This window comes from Cyprinodon variegatus, unplaced genomic scaffold (genome assembly GCF_000732505.1).
Source record: "Cyprinodon variegatus isolate N-32 unplaced genomic scaffold, C_variegatus-1.0 Scaffold449, whole genome shotgun sequence".
Lineage (NCBI taxonomy): Eukaryota > Metazoa > Chordata > Actinopteri > Cyprinodontiformes > Cyprinodontidae > Cyprinodon > Cyprinodon variegatus.
In genome coordinates, this window is record NW_015150902.1 from 137,656 (window position 1) to 155,750 (window position 18,095).

Genomic DNA, 18,095 nt, shown 5'->3' on the forward strand with positions numbered 1-18,095 from the left:
TATATATATATATATATATATATATATGTGTGTGTATATAACACATTCAAAGAAGAATTTTATTTACTGAAAATACCCTGAAGTTGGAGTAGCAATAGAATGGTTCAGTGGTTCAAAGTCAGATTGGCCTAGTCAAAGTTCAGACCAAAACCCACTTAGGACTTCAGTATTATCCTCTTTAATAACTTTCATTTAATTTGTTCCATTTAAATTAGTTTTCCATCAAACTTAGTCTCCAGATTAGCTAAACTGAAGGCGATGGAAGCCAAACGTTCTGCAGAAACTGTAGCATAAGAAGCATCAGAAGGTTTCTATAAATTTCTTAATTTATTATTAGTCACTATTATCATTGTTTTTATTTTTCCTGTTTATGAAACATAACTTGAATCATTGATGATGCTGTTCTACCTGTGTGTTTTTTTTTTCTTTAAAAAATGTTTACGGTAATATTTTTGATTTCACAGCAGTTTTAAAGTTTTCTCTGCCGGTTTTCTTCTTGTCTGCTAGTCGCCGATGTTTGCTTACGTTTTGGGGGTTAAAATAAGACAATTCTGTCACAATGGGGTGGAGCTTTTGAGGACCCAAATGCACAGACCAGCAGGCAGAGGTGAATCTTGAAGATTTAATGAAGAACATAGAGAAAACATAAAAAAACAGAAAGCATCAGGTAGAACTCACCTGGGAAACCAGGGACGAGGGAACAACAAAATAACGAGAAGGAACCAGCACTGAGCGACTGCAGAGGTGGAGAATATAAGGATGGACTAATGAGCTGAATATGGAGCAGGTGTGAGTGGAAGTAACTAGAAGGAAGCCAAGGGGAAAGGAAAGAAGCACCAGGGGGCAGCAGAGAGCAACTAAAGTCTGTTTAAATATAATGGAAAATAAACCAAAGATCAACAAAACAGAACAACTAATAACTGAAAACTAAAAACTGAGATTCCCTAATGGGGAGAACCATAACAAATGCTTTCTGTGCATTTTGAAGCTTTTCAACCCTGACTATTTCTTCAGTAAAAAGAAAGTGTTTTTGTTTTTTTTAGGGCTGCTGACTTTGAATATGTGCCACTCTAAGTGTTTCGCTGTGATATGAACTATTCAGCAAAGCACTCTAATATCAGGCTGTGAGAAGAAATTAATTAGTTTGTTAAAGGGCAGTTACTGTTTGAACTGGAGGAGCCAGAAAATGTTCACAGACCAATAATGAGGTCAGGGTCAGTCTGCACTCATCAGAATGACCAGCAGGAAAAAAAAAGGAAAACATCAGTTTTTTTTTTTTTTTGAATAAATCCCTCAAAATTAACTAGATTTGTTTTAAGTCGTTTTTAATAATCCTAGATACATATTTATTATACTTTAACAAACCAAGGAGCCATTATTACTATTAAAATAAAACCAATGATAAATGACAACATTATTATTGCTTTTTAATATCTATGCAAGAAAATGTTTTTTTTATTTTATTAAAGAACCACTGTTTTATTTTTCAGGTTTGGAAATAAAACTTTTTTTTAGGATTAAATGTTCTTCTATTATTATTATTATTATTATTATTATTAATATTATTATTATTTTATTATTATTATATTCATGTGGTTTTAAAAAAGGACATTTTCTCAACCTAAGATTTAAAAATAATGGCGAACCAATCGATCGGCTGGCCGGTCGATCGGCCCTGATTTCTTTAATTTTAGAAGAGCTTTGATTGGCTGATTCTATGATGTCCTCTGCCTCTAAAAAATAGGTCTCTGTCGCTGCACTAAACTTTATATATTGTGAGCATCTTCTTGTGATATTAAACTAAAACTTTTTTTATTATTATTTAATTTGTTTTTTAAATCAGACTAAAACATGGAAGATGTGTTGTTGTAACAACTGTTATGAAAACAATGATTTTCAGCCAAAATTAGAATTAGAATTTTTTAAAGATCGTTGATCTGTCAGAAAGCTCCACTCGATGCGCCTCTGCTGAAACTGCTGCGCCATTTGGAGCATTATCTCGCAGAAATTCAGAGTAGTTATTCAACAGAAGAAAACTGGAAAAATAAGTCTGCAGTATTTATTATATATTTATATAGAAACAAAACTAACATATTTTATTTTATTTTTAGCTATTGTTATCAAAAGCCACTCTGGTATGGAGTGAATGTTGTTCCATTATTGTTGGAAGCAAAGAACCCAGTTTTTAAATTGAAATTTGAAACTAATGCAATCCAGCAATTGTACTTTAAGAAAAAATGTAATCCAATAAAAGGTTTTGAGTATAATTTTGCTCTTTTCAAAGATTTTTTCTTTTTTTCCAAAATCTGTTTTACACATTTTATATCTTAGTTAATTATTTTTTTAAATGTTTGTTGTGAGTTTTAGGAATTGCTTTCTTTTTTATTTGCGTGTTCCATCACATTTAATTCAGGGGGCGGGCTTTTTTCTAGTGAGGAGCGAAGAGGCTTTTCTATTGGTCTGCTGGACATTAGCAACAACGTCCAGCAAGTGAACAGAGCGTGATCTATAAAATGCAATTTAAAAAAAAATTCAATTTCTAAAACTGAATTTGAAAAACAGAACTTTGAAGAAAAAAATATATATATTTATATATATAAAAAAATATAAAAGAATATTAAATTGAAAAAAATGTTTCCGAAAAAAAAATCTAAGAAAACAGCAAAGTTACCATCGAAACCTTTTTTTTTCTTTTCTGGATTTGTTTTTTAATTATACATTCACAAAATGTGTTTTTCTTTTTTTTTTTTGCTTCCGATAATAAGAAAACAAAATTCCCCCTATAGTGTGAAAGGACTAAACAACCATTTGCAGCTCCAGAGCCGCAGGTTGCAGACTTCTGATCAACACTGTGTAAATAAGTCATTTATGTTTCTGCGTTATATAAAAATTAAATGACTTTACATTCATAAAAGACTCCTAGATGACTATGAAGGACCAACTCTACCATATTTAAAAATATATACAGAAATAAATAAATGCTCAATAAATAAAGAAGCATACAATTAATTGTTCCCAGAAATACAATAAACAAACAAATGTAGGTAGAAATTAGATTATTCTGTGAGACATAAATGTATTTAGCAGAAAACACCAAAAAAAAAAAAAAAAAGAGAAAATTAAATCTGTCATGTTGAATATGAATAATTCATTTCTGTATTTTTTTGTTCAGGGTTAATTTGTCACTGCTGCCCCCTTCTGGTTCAGTAGGGAACTGCTTGCTCTAAACTGCTTGCATTTTTATTTTTTGCATATTTTATTTTTCAGATGAATTATGGTCACTTTTTTATGCAGAATATTTAAAAATAAAATTAAAAATAATATTTTATTGATCATTTTAATTAAGTTACAAAATGATCAGTCTTGGAGAAGAAAATGAAACTGCAGTTTAGATGCCTTATTTTAAATTTAATTTATCAGTCAAAAATGCAGATCTAGTTTGAAAATTAAAAATAATTTTTATTTATTTATTTTAATGAGAAAGTGGGGACTGTATACATGTGAAATGCTGTTTATTTGATTAGCAGACATGTTCATGTTTCCCCTGATTCAGTCAACAAACAGCTGAATAACAGCTGGAAGCTGCAGATAAAATACTTTTATAAAATACTTTTTTTATATAAAAGACTGGTTGTTATAACTGGATCCCACACTGTTTCTCTCTGCTTCACTATGCTGCAAAAATTGAAATCTAAGTCAGTCGGTTTTTCTTCAAATCAATGTATTTTCGCTTGATTTGAGCAAAGAAATGAGACAATTTACCAACAGAATAAGATGATTTATATTTTTAAAATAACAAAAGACAAATCTATTAGCTTATTTCAAGTGAATAATACCAAACTACCTGTTTTTAAAGCCAAAAATGCTCCCATCATTGGCAGATCATCCTATTTAGCTGCTAAAATTAAGGAAACTGCGGAGGATGCAGATGCAAGCTCTACTGTTTTACTATTGCATGTCTACGTTGGATCTATGGACGCTGAACCAAAGGTGCCAGACTAAGATAATAAAGACCTAACTGGCTCCATTTCTTTATGTTTGCACCTGAAACCACAGCAGGAGCTAAATGTGTTCACAGCTGAGAGCTGCTGGGACTGGGAACTATGGGATGCTTGGCGTTAAACACTGGGAGGTGGACTGAGACAGATCACCAGTAAATGCTGGTTTCTTCCTATTTTCTCCTGTTAGCTGCTCTCAGCTCCCAAATTTTTAAAGAAAAATTTAGATTTCAGTGAAATTTTATTTGGTTACCGTATATAAACATTATAAGCTTGTCACAGTCTCCTCATTGAATATGAATATTTCCCTGGTTAAAATTAAAGTGTTTTGTTGTGTGACACTCGGACGGTTGATGAAAAACATCATTTGTTTAGTTTTTTATATATATTTTTTACATAAGTTAAAATATTTTATAATTTTTATTAGTTTATTTTGTAATATGAAATTATAAATTGGACAATTTTCATCATTAGGTTTAAAAAAAATCTAAATTCAAAATAATTGTTTATTTGATCATCTTTATCATCTAGTTTTAAAGATGGTATAAATATATTTTTTTTTTATTGAAATTATAATATTTGATTTTCTTTCTTTACTATTTAATTAATTGAATTGAATTCATTATTTGAAACATAGATACAAATTTACTGTTTTTTTGCATCTATTTTTATTTGTATTTGATGATGTTGTTGATCTATTTTCTGCTTAATAAAACACCCTGAAGAAAACTGGTAGGATCTTATTTCTATTAAGAGTTCTGACTCATTAAGAAAAAGAAAATGAACCCAGTAAGGAAACTTTGATGATTACCCTTTGGTTTATTTATTTATTTCGTTGGGGTTTTTTTGGTCTTCTTGTTGTTTCCTACTTCTTTGGACATAATCATTTATAAAAGTTTCTTTGCAAATGATTTTCTGTAATATTCTGTTTTTTTGCTGTTTTGCTTCTGTTGGGTTTTTGTTTCTTATTTTGTTGATTCAGCCTCCATGATTTTCCTGTCAGAAAGTGAACTTTTCCTCATCAGTTTCCGTATGCTGGTTGAACCTCTCAGCATTTAAAGCCCATTTAGGCCCCAGTCTGTGTTGCACTCGGTCATCTGACTGAAGAGCTTCACTCTTAGTTTCCCTCTTCGTCTGACTTGCCGGGTAACAGATTGGTAAATGCAGCCGTAAATTGTGTGGTTATGTAACAGAGACAACTGACACAAAGCAGCAGCAGCTGGTGCTGCTTCAACAACAGGGACACGCACACATTAATACACCTGTTTCAAGGCTTATCTATTGGGGGAACTAGATGTACGCATGGATAATTCAAAGGCTGCAGCTGTTTTCCTTTCCTTAAGTGGTGGTGGTCTGATGTAGACAGTGCTGAAGCTGGATTAGGGATCGCTGCTGGATCTGCAAAGACTCCATCAAAATGGTCAAAGAAGTGAGGGAAAGTTTCTGCGTTCTCTGTCACTTGTTTATGGGGGAACCTCTTCTGTGTTCAGGAGCAGGCAGAGTTTAATTTAGCCCAGAAACATGACTCCCAGGCTCTTCTATCAGCTCCCTCTCTGCTGCAGCCATGAGACAGACTGAGGCTGGGAACTGAAAGACAGCACACACCTTCAGTTAGCAATGAAACCATATCCTACAGCTAAATAAAGTCCAGCTGTCATGGAGACACAGTGATTCATGTGGAGGAAGTGATGCAGAGTGAGCCCATGTGTTAAAGCCAGGCTCTCTCCATGTGTTTGCTTTGATTGTCACTGAGTTTAGGCAGTAGGTGGGTTGCGCTCAAATTCAATTCAGTTTATTTATAAAGCTCCAAATCACAACACACGTCATCTCAAGGCACTTTGCAATCGATTCAAAGTTTTCTATGTAAAGAAAACCAGTTGATTGCATCGACCTATTGACTCTACAGCAGGCATCCCCAAATTCGGTCCTCTGTCCTGTTTTAGAGGTTTCTCTGCTTTAGCATAGCTGATTCTGATGATTGCAGTTCAGCAAAAACCTGTTAATCAACTATCAGTGTAAATCAGCTGGAACAGAGAAACCTCTTAAACCTGCAGGACAACGACCCTAGAGGACCCCAGAAGAATCTTTCACACCAAGCATACTTGTAGCAACAGTGGAGAGGAAAAACTAAATTTTAACAGGAAGAAACCTCGAGCAGAACCAGGCTAAAGGGCTGGTTATCCTCCCGCAGCAGTGTGTCGCAGTGAGCTTGACACAGATATTTTTTATTTATGCCCAAAATTCAAGCGTGGACTGCACTATGTTATTCCACGCCACAACACAAGAGGGACAATCAGGAACCAGCTGTGGGTCTGAATACGGTCGAGGCGATGAGGAAGTGAGGGCAAGTTTGTCTGACAATGGAGGGACATGAGGGGATCCAGATGGAAAAAGGGTCACAGCGTTCTCACGCACCTCGCTCTTCTAGCTGGTCTAACTTCATGAGTCATTTTCCACAATGGCCGTCATACAAACAAAACAAGCCGCTAAGGTACCAAACAGGAAATATGCATAGAGTAGAGCGGATGTAGATTTGACCAATAAGAGGCCTCCTGTCTGTGGTCACCTACAGTTTTGGAGAGGTGCAGCAGAGGGTCTGCGGAAGGGGCGGGGCATATCTGCGTTCACTGCGACACACAGGCAGACGACCTGGTTTCTGAGTATAAATCAGCCTTAAGTGTTAGCGGCCATCTGCTGAGGCCGACTGGGGTTCAAGGAGACAGATTATGAGAAGTTGGCTGTATCTCTGGGTTGAGTCTATTTACCTAAACTTTCCCTGGATATGCTCAATCACTAACAGTGAAATGGGCTTTCTATCCTCTCAACCTCTGTCTGCTAAGGCAGAGGTTCCCAAACTTCTAAACTTTTAACCCATAAAGGAATAAAATAGTTAACTCATAGGCCAAACTATTGGTTTAGTTTACAATCATTGCTTCAAATCTAATTATCCACATATTGCAAACAGCATCAAAGTAGTTGTAGTTGGGTTTGTCCATTTTTAAAGGAAGCTTTTACATCAGATCAGTGCAGCTGCTGTTGTTATATGGACTTTGCAGAGTTTGCTATAGTGAAGAGAGATGAGCCATAAAATTATCTTATAACAAAGAAGGAGGCGGGGTCTGTTGGAGAGTTTGTTTTTATGCTTTCCCAATGTTTATACTCACAGGATCTCCCTCCCTGCCAGCGACATCGACTCCATCATGGCCCAGTGAGTTACACACCCACACAATATGAGGACGGTAAAAACAGGAGAAGGTGTGATGTCTGCCATTGTGTCCCTCCCTGCAGGGTCCAGGGGGTGCAGAAGAAGACCAGCACCATGTCTCTGACCATTTCCTCCTCCTCCTCCTCCGCTGCATCCTCCTCCCGGGAGCACACCTCCTGCTCCACCACATCCTCCTCCTCCACGTTGATCGCTCAGAGACACTCCAGCCTGGTGCATCCGTTGTGTGTCAGCCCTCAGAGGGTAATCACTGAGATCCTGATGCATTATGAAAATGTGCCATTCAGATGGGAAATGTAACATTTTATGCTCTGCTTTACTGCAGCCTTTGTGCATAAAGATAAACATGGAAAACAGTCATTAGTCCACCCCCAGAGCTGGTTAACATGTCTGTTTGTTGTGTGCAGACTCAGAGTCCTGTCTATAATCAGCAGTATTCAGGGAAAGGAGTGGCGCCAACGTTTGTTAAGGTAACAGAAATCTCCTGCTCTATATAAACCTCCTCTGACGTCCGTCTCATTGGTCGCTCCTCATCATCATTTCTCCCAGTGCCTCCATGATGTGTCCACAGTGAAGGGTCAGCTGGTGGTGCTGGAGTGTCGGCTCAGGGGGACCCCCCCGCTGCAGGTCATGTGGTACAGGGAGGACGAACAAATACAGGACTCTGATGATTTTAGGATATTGCGCAAGAGTAAGTGTGGGAGGGATTCATGAGATGAACAGCTGGCAGAAAGGGACACCTGGAAGTGAAACCATACTTTAATTTATGATACAGTGATCCAGGGTTATTTTTTTCTTATTATCATGTGGCTCCATTTGTCTGAAGTAAGCTTGTGTCCAAAGAGAAAACCCATTTTGACATAAACATTAACTGTGTGTGTTTGGAGAAAATTTGTTTAAAACAAGCTTGTTTGTTTTTTAGTGAAGATAAACAGCAGGTAAAGTGGTCAAACATTTCACTACAGTAAAAGCTGCAATATTTTATAAAGATATTACTCAATTAAAATAAAAAGTAGAGTTGAAAACAAATACTTCTAAAAGTATACAAGTATACAAAAGGTTACTCAAGCAAATGTGACTGAATAAATTTAACTAGTTACTAACCACCCTTTGATACATTTATTTGTATGGAGAGATTAAAAAACATTTTCAAATTTCATGCTGACAAAATGTGTTTTGGTGCCATCTATGGAACTCTATTGAGGCCATAAGTTTGGTCAAAAAAATATTTTTCAAACTTGAAACTAAAAAAGAAACTGAAAACAAATGAATCTAACTAGTAAATGTAACTAGTTACTAACCGCCTTTTGATACATCTATTTCTATGGAAAGATAGAAAACATTTTCAAATTTCTGTTTACAAAATTAGTTTTGGTGCCACTCTATGGAGCTACATGGAGGCCATAAATTTGGTCCAAAAATATTTTTTGATATTGAAAAAAAAAAACATTGAAATTGTAAAAAAAAAAAAATTACCTAAACTAAAAAAGAAACTGAAAAGAAATAAAAAATATTCAAATTTAAAAAATATTCAAATTAAAGTTTAAATTCTATCCGAATAGGAAACTGGGAAAATAAATGGGAATATTTTGTCCAGACACTAAAGCTGTCAGGCATAATCCCACACCCCATGTCATTTAAGCCCCGCCCCCCATACAGAGGGACCAACAGTTTGAAGCTGAAAAAGAAAAATCTGACACCAGAATAGAAGCTTTAATGTTAGTTTTAACATTTTTTCTTTTCAGTTTAAAATAATTTTTTAATTTTCAAAATACTTTTTCATTATAAAATTTTCAGCTGTAAAAACAAACTTGCTTGCACCTCGAAATCCAGTCAATTAAGTTGGTAATCTGGCACCAATCTACCTCCATACACTTAGGTTTGCCTCTTCAAACCAAGCAGCTTTTGACAGCAGTTCCTCTTCTAAAACATTTCAGTTTATCATTTTAGAAAATAACATTTAAATTCATGCTGACAGACGCACGCAGTATCAAACCAATGCATCTAGAATGAAAAGAAGCAGTGAGACTAGAGATCCTATGATTTATGCCACTTCATTCATTTTACAGCAACTCTACATCAGTTCTGTTACCTATTAATTTTTACAGGATTTACATCCATCTTTTCTAAGTCGTTCACATTTGCTGCGATTCACTTTTTCAGCATGTTTACATTTTCAACATATAATTCCATAATGAATATATTCCTATCATTTCTCTGAACTTTTATACATCCCTTACATTGTGTCTTTCTTTAATACCATAATTTGCTCTTGGCTTGTCTTTGTAAAGTTAAATCCACGGATTATATCCTTTAAATATGACAGTTGATTTTGGTTTTGGAAGCTGGGTTTTTGAGAAATATCTGTCCTCTTCAGATTAATGTGGCTTTTGCTTTTTTTAACACTAGAAGTCCCAGAGAATTCCAGTTTTCCTGCAAGCCCCCCTCCCCTCTTCAAGTTTGTGTGTTCACTCTACCTTGCTAACTGTCCTTGTTGTAATGCAAATAACCTGTGATGTGATCAGTCCTTCTACATGAGACTGGATAAAGGCTGAAACAAACTGGCATCAGAATTAGAGCATTTTTTCTTAGCACTTTTCATTACCTGCCGCTGCAACATCAGACCTTTTTGCAGGAACTTGTTTGATATCATTGTCTTCCTTATAAAACTTCTCAGCTGTAAATATTTGAAAAAAATATATGGTTACTGAGGATGAAAAAGTTATTAAGGTTGAGTTTTACTAACTGTACCTCAGACACCATGTAGGAGCTGCTATTTTTTCTAGATTAAAAAAAACTATTGGATTGAATATGAGAAACCATGTGTTGGAGATGTAAACGCAAGAACCACAGAAAAGGCTCAAACATGAAGCAAAGAGACTTTCAGTTGGTCTAAAGTCCGATTGCCCTATGAATGAGAGAGGAACACAGAAACCTATTCAAACACACAAACCTGGATGTTTTTATCAGATTTTTGTCTGCCTCAGGTTAGAAAAGCAAAAAGTGACGTTTTAATTCCATTAAGTGTATTTCTATAGCGCCAATTCAAAACACATGTCATCTCAAGGCACTTTACAGTTCAACAGATCATACAGTCACATTTGTTCAAAGTTTTCTATCTAAGGAAAACCAGTTGATTGCATCGACTCATTGACTCGAAGGCAATCCCTCAGACTAAGCATGCTTGTAGCGACAGTGGAGAGGAAAAACTCCCTTTTAACAGGAAGAAACCTCCAGCAGAACCAGGCTCAGTGTTAGTTTTATATTTATATTGTTTAATATTGTTTACAGATACTCTTCTCAATTTTAAAAAAGAAAATTAAAAACAATCTTTGTTTACAAGTTTGAAGACATTTCGCTTCCCATCCAGGAAGCTTTTTCAATTCTTTTTTAATTTCTGAAAAGTCGGTTTAGATAAAGGTTTTAAACCCCACATGAGTCACAGCAAAGCAACTTCATGTATAAATGAAGGTCAGAGATGTAAGTCAGCCTAGATTTACTGTTCCCTATTCTGAAATGTGAATATTATTAATCAGAACAAGAATTTATCTCAATCTGTCTTTGTGTTTCCAGAAGGGAGCTCTGCATCAGTGCCAGGTGAGTCCAAAACACAGATTGCATGAAATAATAATAGATTCAGGATAAAAATAGCCTACAAGTGCACAGAAATCTAGCAAATAAATATATAAACTTTTTTCCTGCAAGGCTGTTTGACTAAAGTTGACCTAATTTTACTAAGTTTTCTATTTTCATCTTTAAAAATAATGTCTGATAAAAGCTTGATGCAGAAGCACTAAATGCTTGGTTTGCTATGAACCAATAGTACGACTGGCAGAGTTTCAACAAACCAGTAATGATAATGTTGTTACTGTGTGTAACGTTCTGTCTGTGCAGAGGAGCTGTGCACGCTGGTGATTACAGAGGCTTTCCCTGAAGACTCGGGCATCTTCAAATGTGTGGTGTTAAACTCCTATGGCACGGTTTCCTGCTCCGCCCTGCTGGAGGTTTATGATGGTAGAATCTCTGTTTATCTTTCCAAAAAGGCTTCATATTGATTATGAACTGTCCTGAGGCACTGATCTCTATTTATTCACTGGATTGCTGATTGTCTGAAAAGTGAAGCCACCAGCCGCCATGTTGGTACTCCCCATTCCCACAGAGACACAGTTAAAATGACTACATGTGTAGCATTTGGCTGAAAAAAAAAGCAGTTGGCCGGCTGTGGGAAGACGTTCCACAGGTAATTTCACAGTCAGTGGATGAACTAAGCAAGAAAATCCACATATAGGCCAATGTAACCTATAATATAGTATGTAGCATAACTTTAGTCTTGCTGTCTCGGACTGACTCAAAGATAATGCCTAAATTAGCCAATGACATTGTGTCTAATGTAAGAAAACAGAAAGTAGAGTAAATAGAAAGTAATTTACTGTGAAATGTCAATGTAGTAATTCTTTATCAAGTGGATGACGCTGTCATGTTTGTAGTGTTTGCTATATATCTCATTTGAACAAGTCATGTGCTGAAAAATATACAGCATGTTATATTAACGAAAAAAAAGCAACTCAATCATTTATATATATATATATATATATATATATATATATATATATATATATATATATATAAATATAAACTCTTCCTTAGCCATTACGGACGGCCTCCAAGCTCAGGTCCTCTTCCAGAGGCCTGGGAGCTTGAGGGTTCTGCTCAGTATCTTTGCTGTTCCTAGGACTGCACTTTTCTGGACCGAGATGTCTCATGTATTTCCAGAGTTCTGCTGTAACTCCTCCAGTTTGGGGGTCACTGCCCCGAGGGCCCCAATGACCACAGGAACCACTGATGCCTTGACCTTCCAGGTTTTCTCCTGCTCTTCTCTGAGCCCCTGGTATTTCTCTAGTTTCTCATGTTCTTTTTTCCTGATGGTGCAGTCACTTTGTTGCTACATCAACCACAACGGCTTTGCTCTACTTTTTGTCCACCACCACAATGTCTGGCTCCTTTGCCATTACCATTCAGTCCGTCTGTATCTGGAAGTCCCACAGGATCTTGGCTCTGTCATTTTCTACCACCTTTGGGGGTGTTTCTCTCTTTGACCTTGTGGTTTCCAGCCCACAGTGTTGTTGCCATGTCCGTGTACACTCTTCCAGCCACTTGGTTATGGCGCTCCATGTAAGCTTTCCCTGCCAGCATCTTACACCCTTGGGGTCTTGTCTGGTGTGGTAGATCTGGGCCTCTATTGCTCTGGTGCTTAGGGGCTGCTCCTGTGCCATGATGTTTGCCTCTCTGCTGTCCTTCAGTCCAGCTTTGTCTAGCTATTGGTAGGATTTCCTGATATCTGCCACTTTGATTATGTTTCGGTGGTACATCCCATGTAGGAGCTTATCCTCCCATGACGCAGTCTCTGGCACCTCATATTCTGTTCCCCACTATCTAAGATATTCAGTGAGGATGTCGTCTGTTGGAGCCTTGTCCTTGATATATATATATATATATATATATATATATATATATATATATATATTTCAGATGCATCACTAGACATGAAATATGTAATTACCATAACAATGTAATAGATATATGGATATTACATGTACATAATTAATTTAGCACTTTTGGCACATCTGTATTATTACGTTTCATTTAGACACTAATTTTGTTGGGATGGATTTGGATAATATGTTATATTATGTGATTTATAGACTTCATTGAATTCATAATGACTGTGCAATGTGATGTGCATATTTTTTCTTATTATTTGTTAAAGTAATCTACTGATGCTATGAACCACCACAAACACAAGTGATAAATTTATCTTTATTTTAAAAGTCTTAAGTCCCCCTCAAAATTATAAAATCTTTGTTCTTTAATGCTTTAGCACACATATTGTTTACATTGCGACCGTTCTAAGTAGGGAGTACCAATATGGCGGCCGGTGGCTTCACTTCCACCCCATACTTCCCATAATACTATCAGCAATCAGTGAATAGATAGAGATCAGTGACCTGAGGTCACCATCAGTGTTTGAACCCCTCATGCAGACCTGGAGGAGCAGCAGGAGGCACTGTCTTTCAGTCAGGAAAATGAGACGGAGCATCATCAGGAAAATACTTCCTACAGAAGAAGCGATGAAGATTTTCCTCCTGAATTACCTGACTGTGTTAACCTTCCTCCTCCAGAGTGGCCAGACGGTTCTTTAGAGGACAGCCTCCCTGCTGCAGAGTGAGTGCTTAATGACACATAGTTCATTATCTGACTAGTTCATGCACCACTGATCCCCTGCAGGTGCTCATATTGCTGTAGTTAACTGGTTATATTGGTTCAGCCCAGTGGAATAAATCCTAAAGAAAACAGTTTATTTTTGCAGCAGTATATTGTATTTAGTTGTAGAGCACGCCATTGGAGCTGTAGTTCATATGTTCATCCAAACGAGGTCGCTGCAGTCATTTTACATTACTCCTTTACTTTTTCCAATTACTGTTTTACTATTTACTGCTTTAAATTTGTTATTTTTCCTCTAAATGATAATTCATACCAATAAAATCCATTTATTTGACTTGATATAAAACAATTCTCTTTAAATTTCAAGTACTCTAATTCATTGTAACGCTGTTAATGCATCACAAAGCATGCTCCATGATGGATAAAAAGACAAAGCAAAGAATTTAGATTTTCTTTAACAAAGTTGTTCTGTTCCTGAAAAACCTGCAGTTTCCCATATTTCAGAATATAGGAAGCCCTGCAGCAGTTTACTGATTCCAATTCAAGACCTACTAGAGGTGTACTGATTGGACTATTTAGGCCAATATTAGCGTTGTTTCTTGTACTGGCCATTATGAGCATGAGTTTTCTGATTTATTACCTCATTCAGCAGTCCTACCATGAGACCACGTAAAATCCATGCATTGCTGCTCTCTCTGTTTGGTATCCACTGGTTATATTTTGTTTGATTGGTGAAAAATTTTTCCATTTTGTCTGCATTTAGACTTGTGTAACATTTGCTATCATTGTGTCGTTTTTATCATCTAAATTGTAGGAAGAATGCAGGTTGAACTTGCAATTCTGGCTTTGAGAATTGACCCCTAAAAATCTGCAGCACATATTAGGTCTCGTTTAAACCGATGATTAAAAAAAACTGTATTGGCTGATCCTCAATAAATTCACAGGTTGGAACATATTTATTTATTATTTGACCCTCTAAGACACACCCCTCCTCCTTTGCATAATGAGGCAGAAATGCTTACAGAAATGTAAAAACAACAGACAGAAATAAATAATGTTGAAGAAATAAAGAGGGTAAAAAAAAAATACAAAGGAAGAATGAAACAGACAAAAATATTATATCATGCACATAAATTAATACTTAAATAAATAAATAAAGTTGAAGATTATGAAGGACAAAAAATTAATAAGGTAATTTTTTACAAGGTTAATACATAAAGAAGCTAATTAAAAGAGATATATACATTTATGTCTCACTGTATGATTTAATTTCTACCTACATTTATGTGTTTATTGTGTTTTTAGGGGCTAATTAATGGTATGCTTATTTATTTATCGAGCATTTGTTTATTTCTTATTGTGCAGAATAAAAGTATTTCCAATAAAAAAAGTAAATATAAAATTGTTCTATAAATTTTGACAGCAATGGGGTCAAAGTTTCCAAGTAGATAAAAGTTTCTTAAGGTGAAATACATTAAATCTGTGATCAGCGATCAATAAAAAATTACTTGAATCCTTTTTTTTTTCTCTTTACGATTTTTGACATTAAATAAACATCAAACCAAATGCATTCAGTGTTAATTTTTTAATTTGGCTTAAAAAAAAATGCGAAAAGCCTCTCCATAGCTCCACACATGAGCGCGCGGCACGTACTCGCGCCGCGCTGTTCGTGAGCGCGCCTTGTCACCTGTTGCAGTTCGGGCGCGCGCTCCTCCTCTGCTGTCTGGTTGCGTTTCTCCGCAGCTGAAGAGCAGAGCGGCTCCAATCAGGCATTACTGGGTTTATTGTGAGCAGAAAACGTTTGTCGAGGTAAGAGAAACAGCCTGGGGACATTTTTCACTCCATTCTTTGTCTCTCAGCTTACTTCAGTGTTTTAAACTGAAGGCTTCAGTTTACACAGCAGCCTCTATGACAAAGTTTGACATGTTTAATTGATTTATATGCCTTCCGAAAAAAGGATAAGATATGTTTAAAGTGATTACGATGAAATATTAAAATGTTTAAGCTTTTTGTTTTTAGATTTATGTGGTTTATTCGTTGTTTCTGTTTATTTTTTTTCCTTTAATGTGAAACAATATTTTTAAACGAATCTGCCGAAGTGATACAAAATGTTCAAAGATGGACTTTACCTGCTTCTTTTTTTATTTGTTTGCTTTTTTTATTATTGTTATTTATTGAATATAGTTTACAAACAAACAAACATATATATATATATATATATATATATATATATATTAGTATATATATATATATATATATATATATGTATATATATATATATTAGACAGGTGGAACTGTACCTGGTTCTTTTTTTGAAATTTTCTTTATTTTTATTGAAATTTTTTTTACAAACAAACATTTATGATTAAGAACATTAGACAGGTGGGACTATACCTGGTTCTTTTTTTTGTTTGTTTTTTATTATTTTCTTTATTTCTATTGAAAATATTTTACAAACAAACATTTATAAATAAGAGCATTAGACATGTGGGACTATACCTGGATGTTTTTTTTCTATATGGCTGCTTGTGACGTCAAGTTGCACCCATCCACACTGTGGCCCCAATCAGTTTGTTTGTGGCCCCTGACTGCAGTTAAAAGTGGCCGCCCTGAAATGAGCTGGAAGTGGTGAGGAGCCCTCTGACATTCAGGCCTGAACACTTTCGTTAAGTCCTTCTGTTGTTTTGGTCGGCAGGGATTCATTGATTTGTTTTGTTAGGAGCCACTATTTAAATTTCTGTTCTTTCCACTGGTGAAGATTCTCAGTCATCCATGTCATAGTCATTCCAAAAAAAGAAAATAAAAACAATCCACTGGACTTTGTTTCCAAGTTTGAAGACATTTCTCTTCCCATCCAGGAAGCTTTTCAAATTCAAATGTCAGGAATAGCGTTGATTTTTGTTTCTGTTCTTTCATTAACCAATAAAATCTTTAATTCTTTATCCTGCAGTAAATTTAGATGTAAAATAATCAAATAAAACTTCAGTTTTCTGGTCTGTTGGGATAAATAGATGTTCCTGCACCCTTGTTGTTGGACACAGTTCAGTTGGTTTCTCTCTAACTCGACCTGATCCTCCGGTTCATGTTCAAATGAAGGGGGGGCTTTCACACTGTGAGGTATGTCAGTGCTCCGTCCAGAGCTATGACCTCACATGTAACATGAAGAGCAGACATGGCGGCGGCGTCCTTCAGAAACCACTCCTCGTCTCCTCCTTTACATGACGGGTCTCTAGAAACTGTTTTTCTGGACAGAGATGAAACAGATTTATAAACAGGTGGATCTATTGGAAAAAGGTCAGTTTGTTAGGTTGATCTCTCAGTATGAAAATAACTCAAATTAGTGCAAAACGAATATCCCCTAGGAGACGATGAGTCTGTATTTGCAAAGCGGTTTCCAGTTATCACTAACAACGTTTTTCACTTTTTGTCTCCATTATGTCATTGGTCGCTCACCCTGCCTTGATCCTACCCACAATGCCTTGCAGCGTTTGTGTGCGTCTTGTTGGTATGCTTTAAAGCTGCTCCGTCACCACTTTAGTGCTTGCACCTGCCAGCTGACGTCCGAATAGCAAGACGAATATAGCTTTGGCCAAGCAAATACAAATACAGATACTAAGACCCACTCATAGTCTGAAGTTGGGTCCCTAGCTTTCCACTGGCAGCATTATTTCTTATGTCAGGACCTAAATTAATTATCTTGTGTCCCAAAGTTAGGAGGTGTTGTGAAATAATCTAATTATCAAATAAATGCGGGGAATGTGATAAGTTGGTTAATTAATTTGCAGGATATGAAGTGTTTGAAAGGATAATCCTTCAAATATTTTGCACACCAAAGTTATCTCTGATGTCAAGAACTAATAACGCCGCAAATCTTTATTTTAGACTCAACAGGCTGCAGTTGTTAACCAAATTACTGGTGTACTGGAAAAATGATCTCGAACTAAGTAAAAAATGTTTTAAATTAAGTGTATTTACCCTTGATTTGAGTAGGTAAATGAGGTAGTTTGCCAATGGAATGAGTATTTTTACTCTTAAAATAAGATAACTCGATAAAATGAACTTGAAATAAGACAATGCAATTGTTTTTTCTTATGTTAAATCTTAATTGTCTTCTTCCATTGGAAAAATCTGTCTTTTATCTCCTCAACAAGAAATGCACTTATTTTAAGGTAAAATGACTTACCGGTATCTAGATTTAGATTTTTTTTGCAAGTGTGTAAGTCTTCATAGAGGGTTGTGCTTTAAAGTAGTAAAATCAGAGATGCAGTAGTCAGAGTTGGTCTCCAGTATCAGGTTTCTTTAAAACTTTGACTTGCTGTTTATATTTAAAATATCTGATTATTCAAAAGTCACTTTTTAAATACAGTTCTTACTTTAAGAGGGAGCTGCAACATGTTTGCTTTTTCAAAAGTTATTTTGAATCGTACTTGAAGGTGAAAGCTGCTTTATGATCTTATTAAGGCAACATGTTTACAATTAAAGCAACTTAAGCCACTATGAGCGCTAGAAGATTCAATTCAGTTTAGTTTATTTCTTTGGGCACAATTCACCACAAGTTGTCTCAAATTTTCTAGAGACAGTACAGTCAGGTCATCCAGGACACACTCCTCCTGGAAAAACATGTAGAGACAGTAGTTATTTGCTTGCATTGT

The 18,095-nt window shown here is 35.8% G+C and overlaps 1 protein-coding gene across 1 annotated transcript in view; it reads left to right on the forward strand.

The window, feature by feature from the left end:
• The window catches only part of LOC107093832 (palladin-like), a 42,071-nt gene that overhangs the window by 1,393 nt on the left and 22,583 nt on the right, over positions 1-18,095 (forward strand). Inside the window, exons 2-8 of the mRNA XM_015389132.1 lie at positions 7,165-7,206; positions 7,287-7,464; positions 7,629-7,691; positions 7,771-7,912; positions 10,795-10,818; positions 11,116-11,235; positions 13,263-13,443. Coding sequence (XP_015244618.1) covers positions 7,199-7,206; positions 7,287-7,464; positions 7,629-7,691; positions 7,771-7,912; positions 10,795-10,818; positions 11,116-11,235; positions 13,263-13,443 — 716 coding nt within the window. The 5' untranslated portion in view covers positions 7,165-7,198. The remainder of the gene's footprint in view (positions 1-7,164; positions 7,207-7,286; positions 7,465-7,628; positions 7,692-7,770; positions 7,913-10,794; positions 10,819-11,115; positions 11,236-13,262; positions 13,444-18,095) is intronic.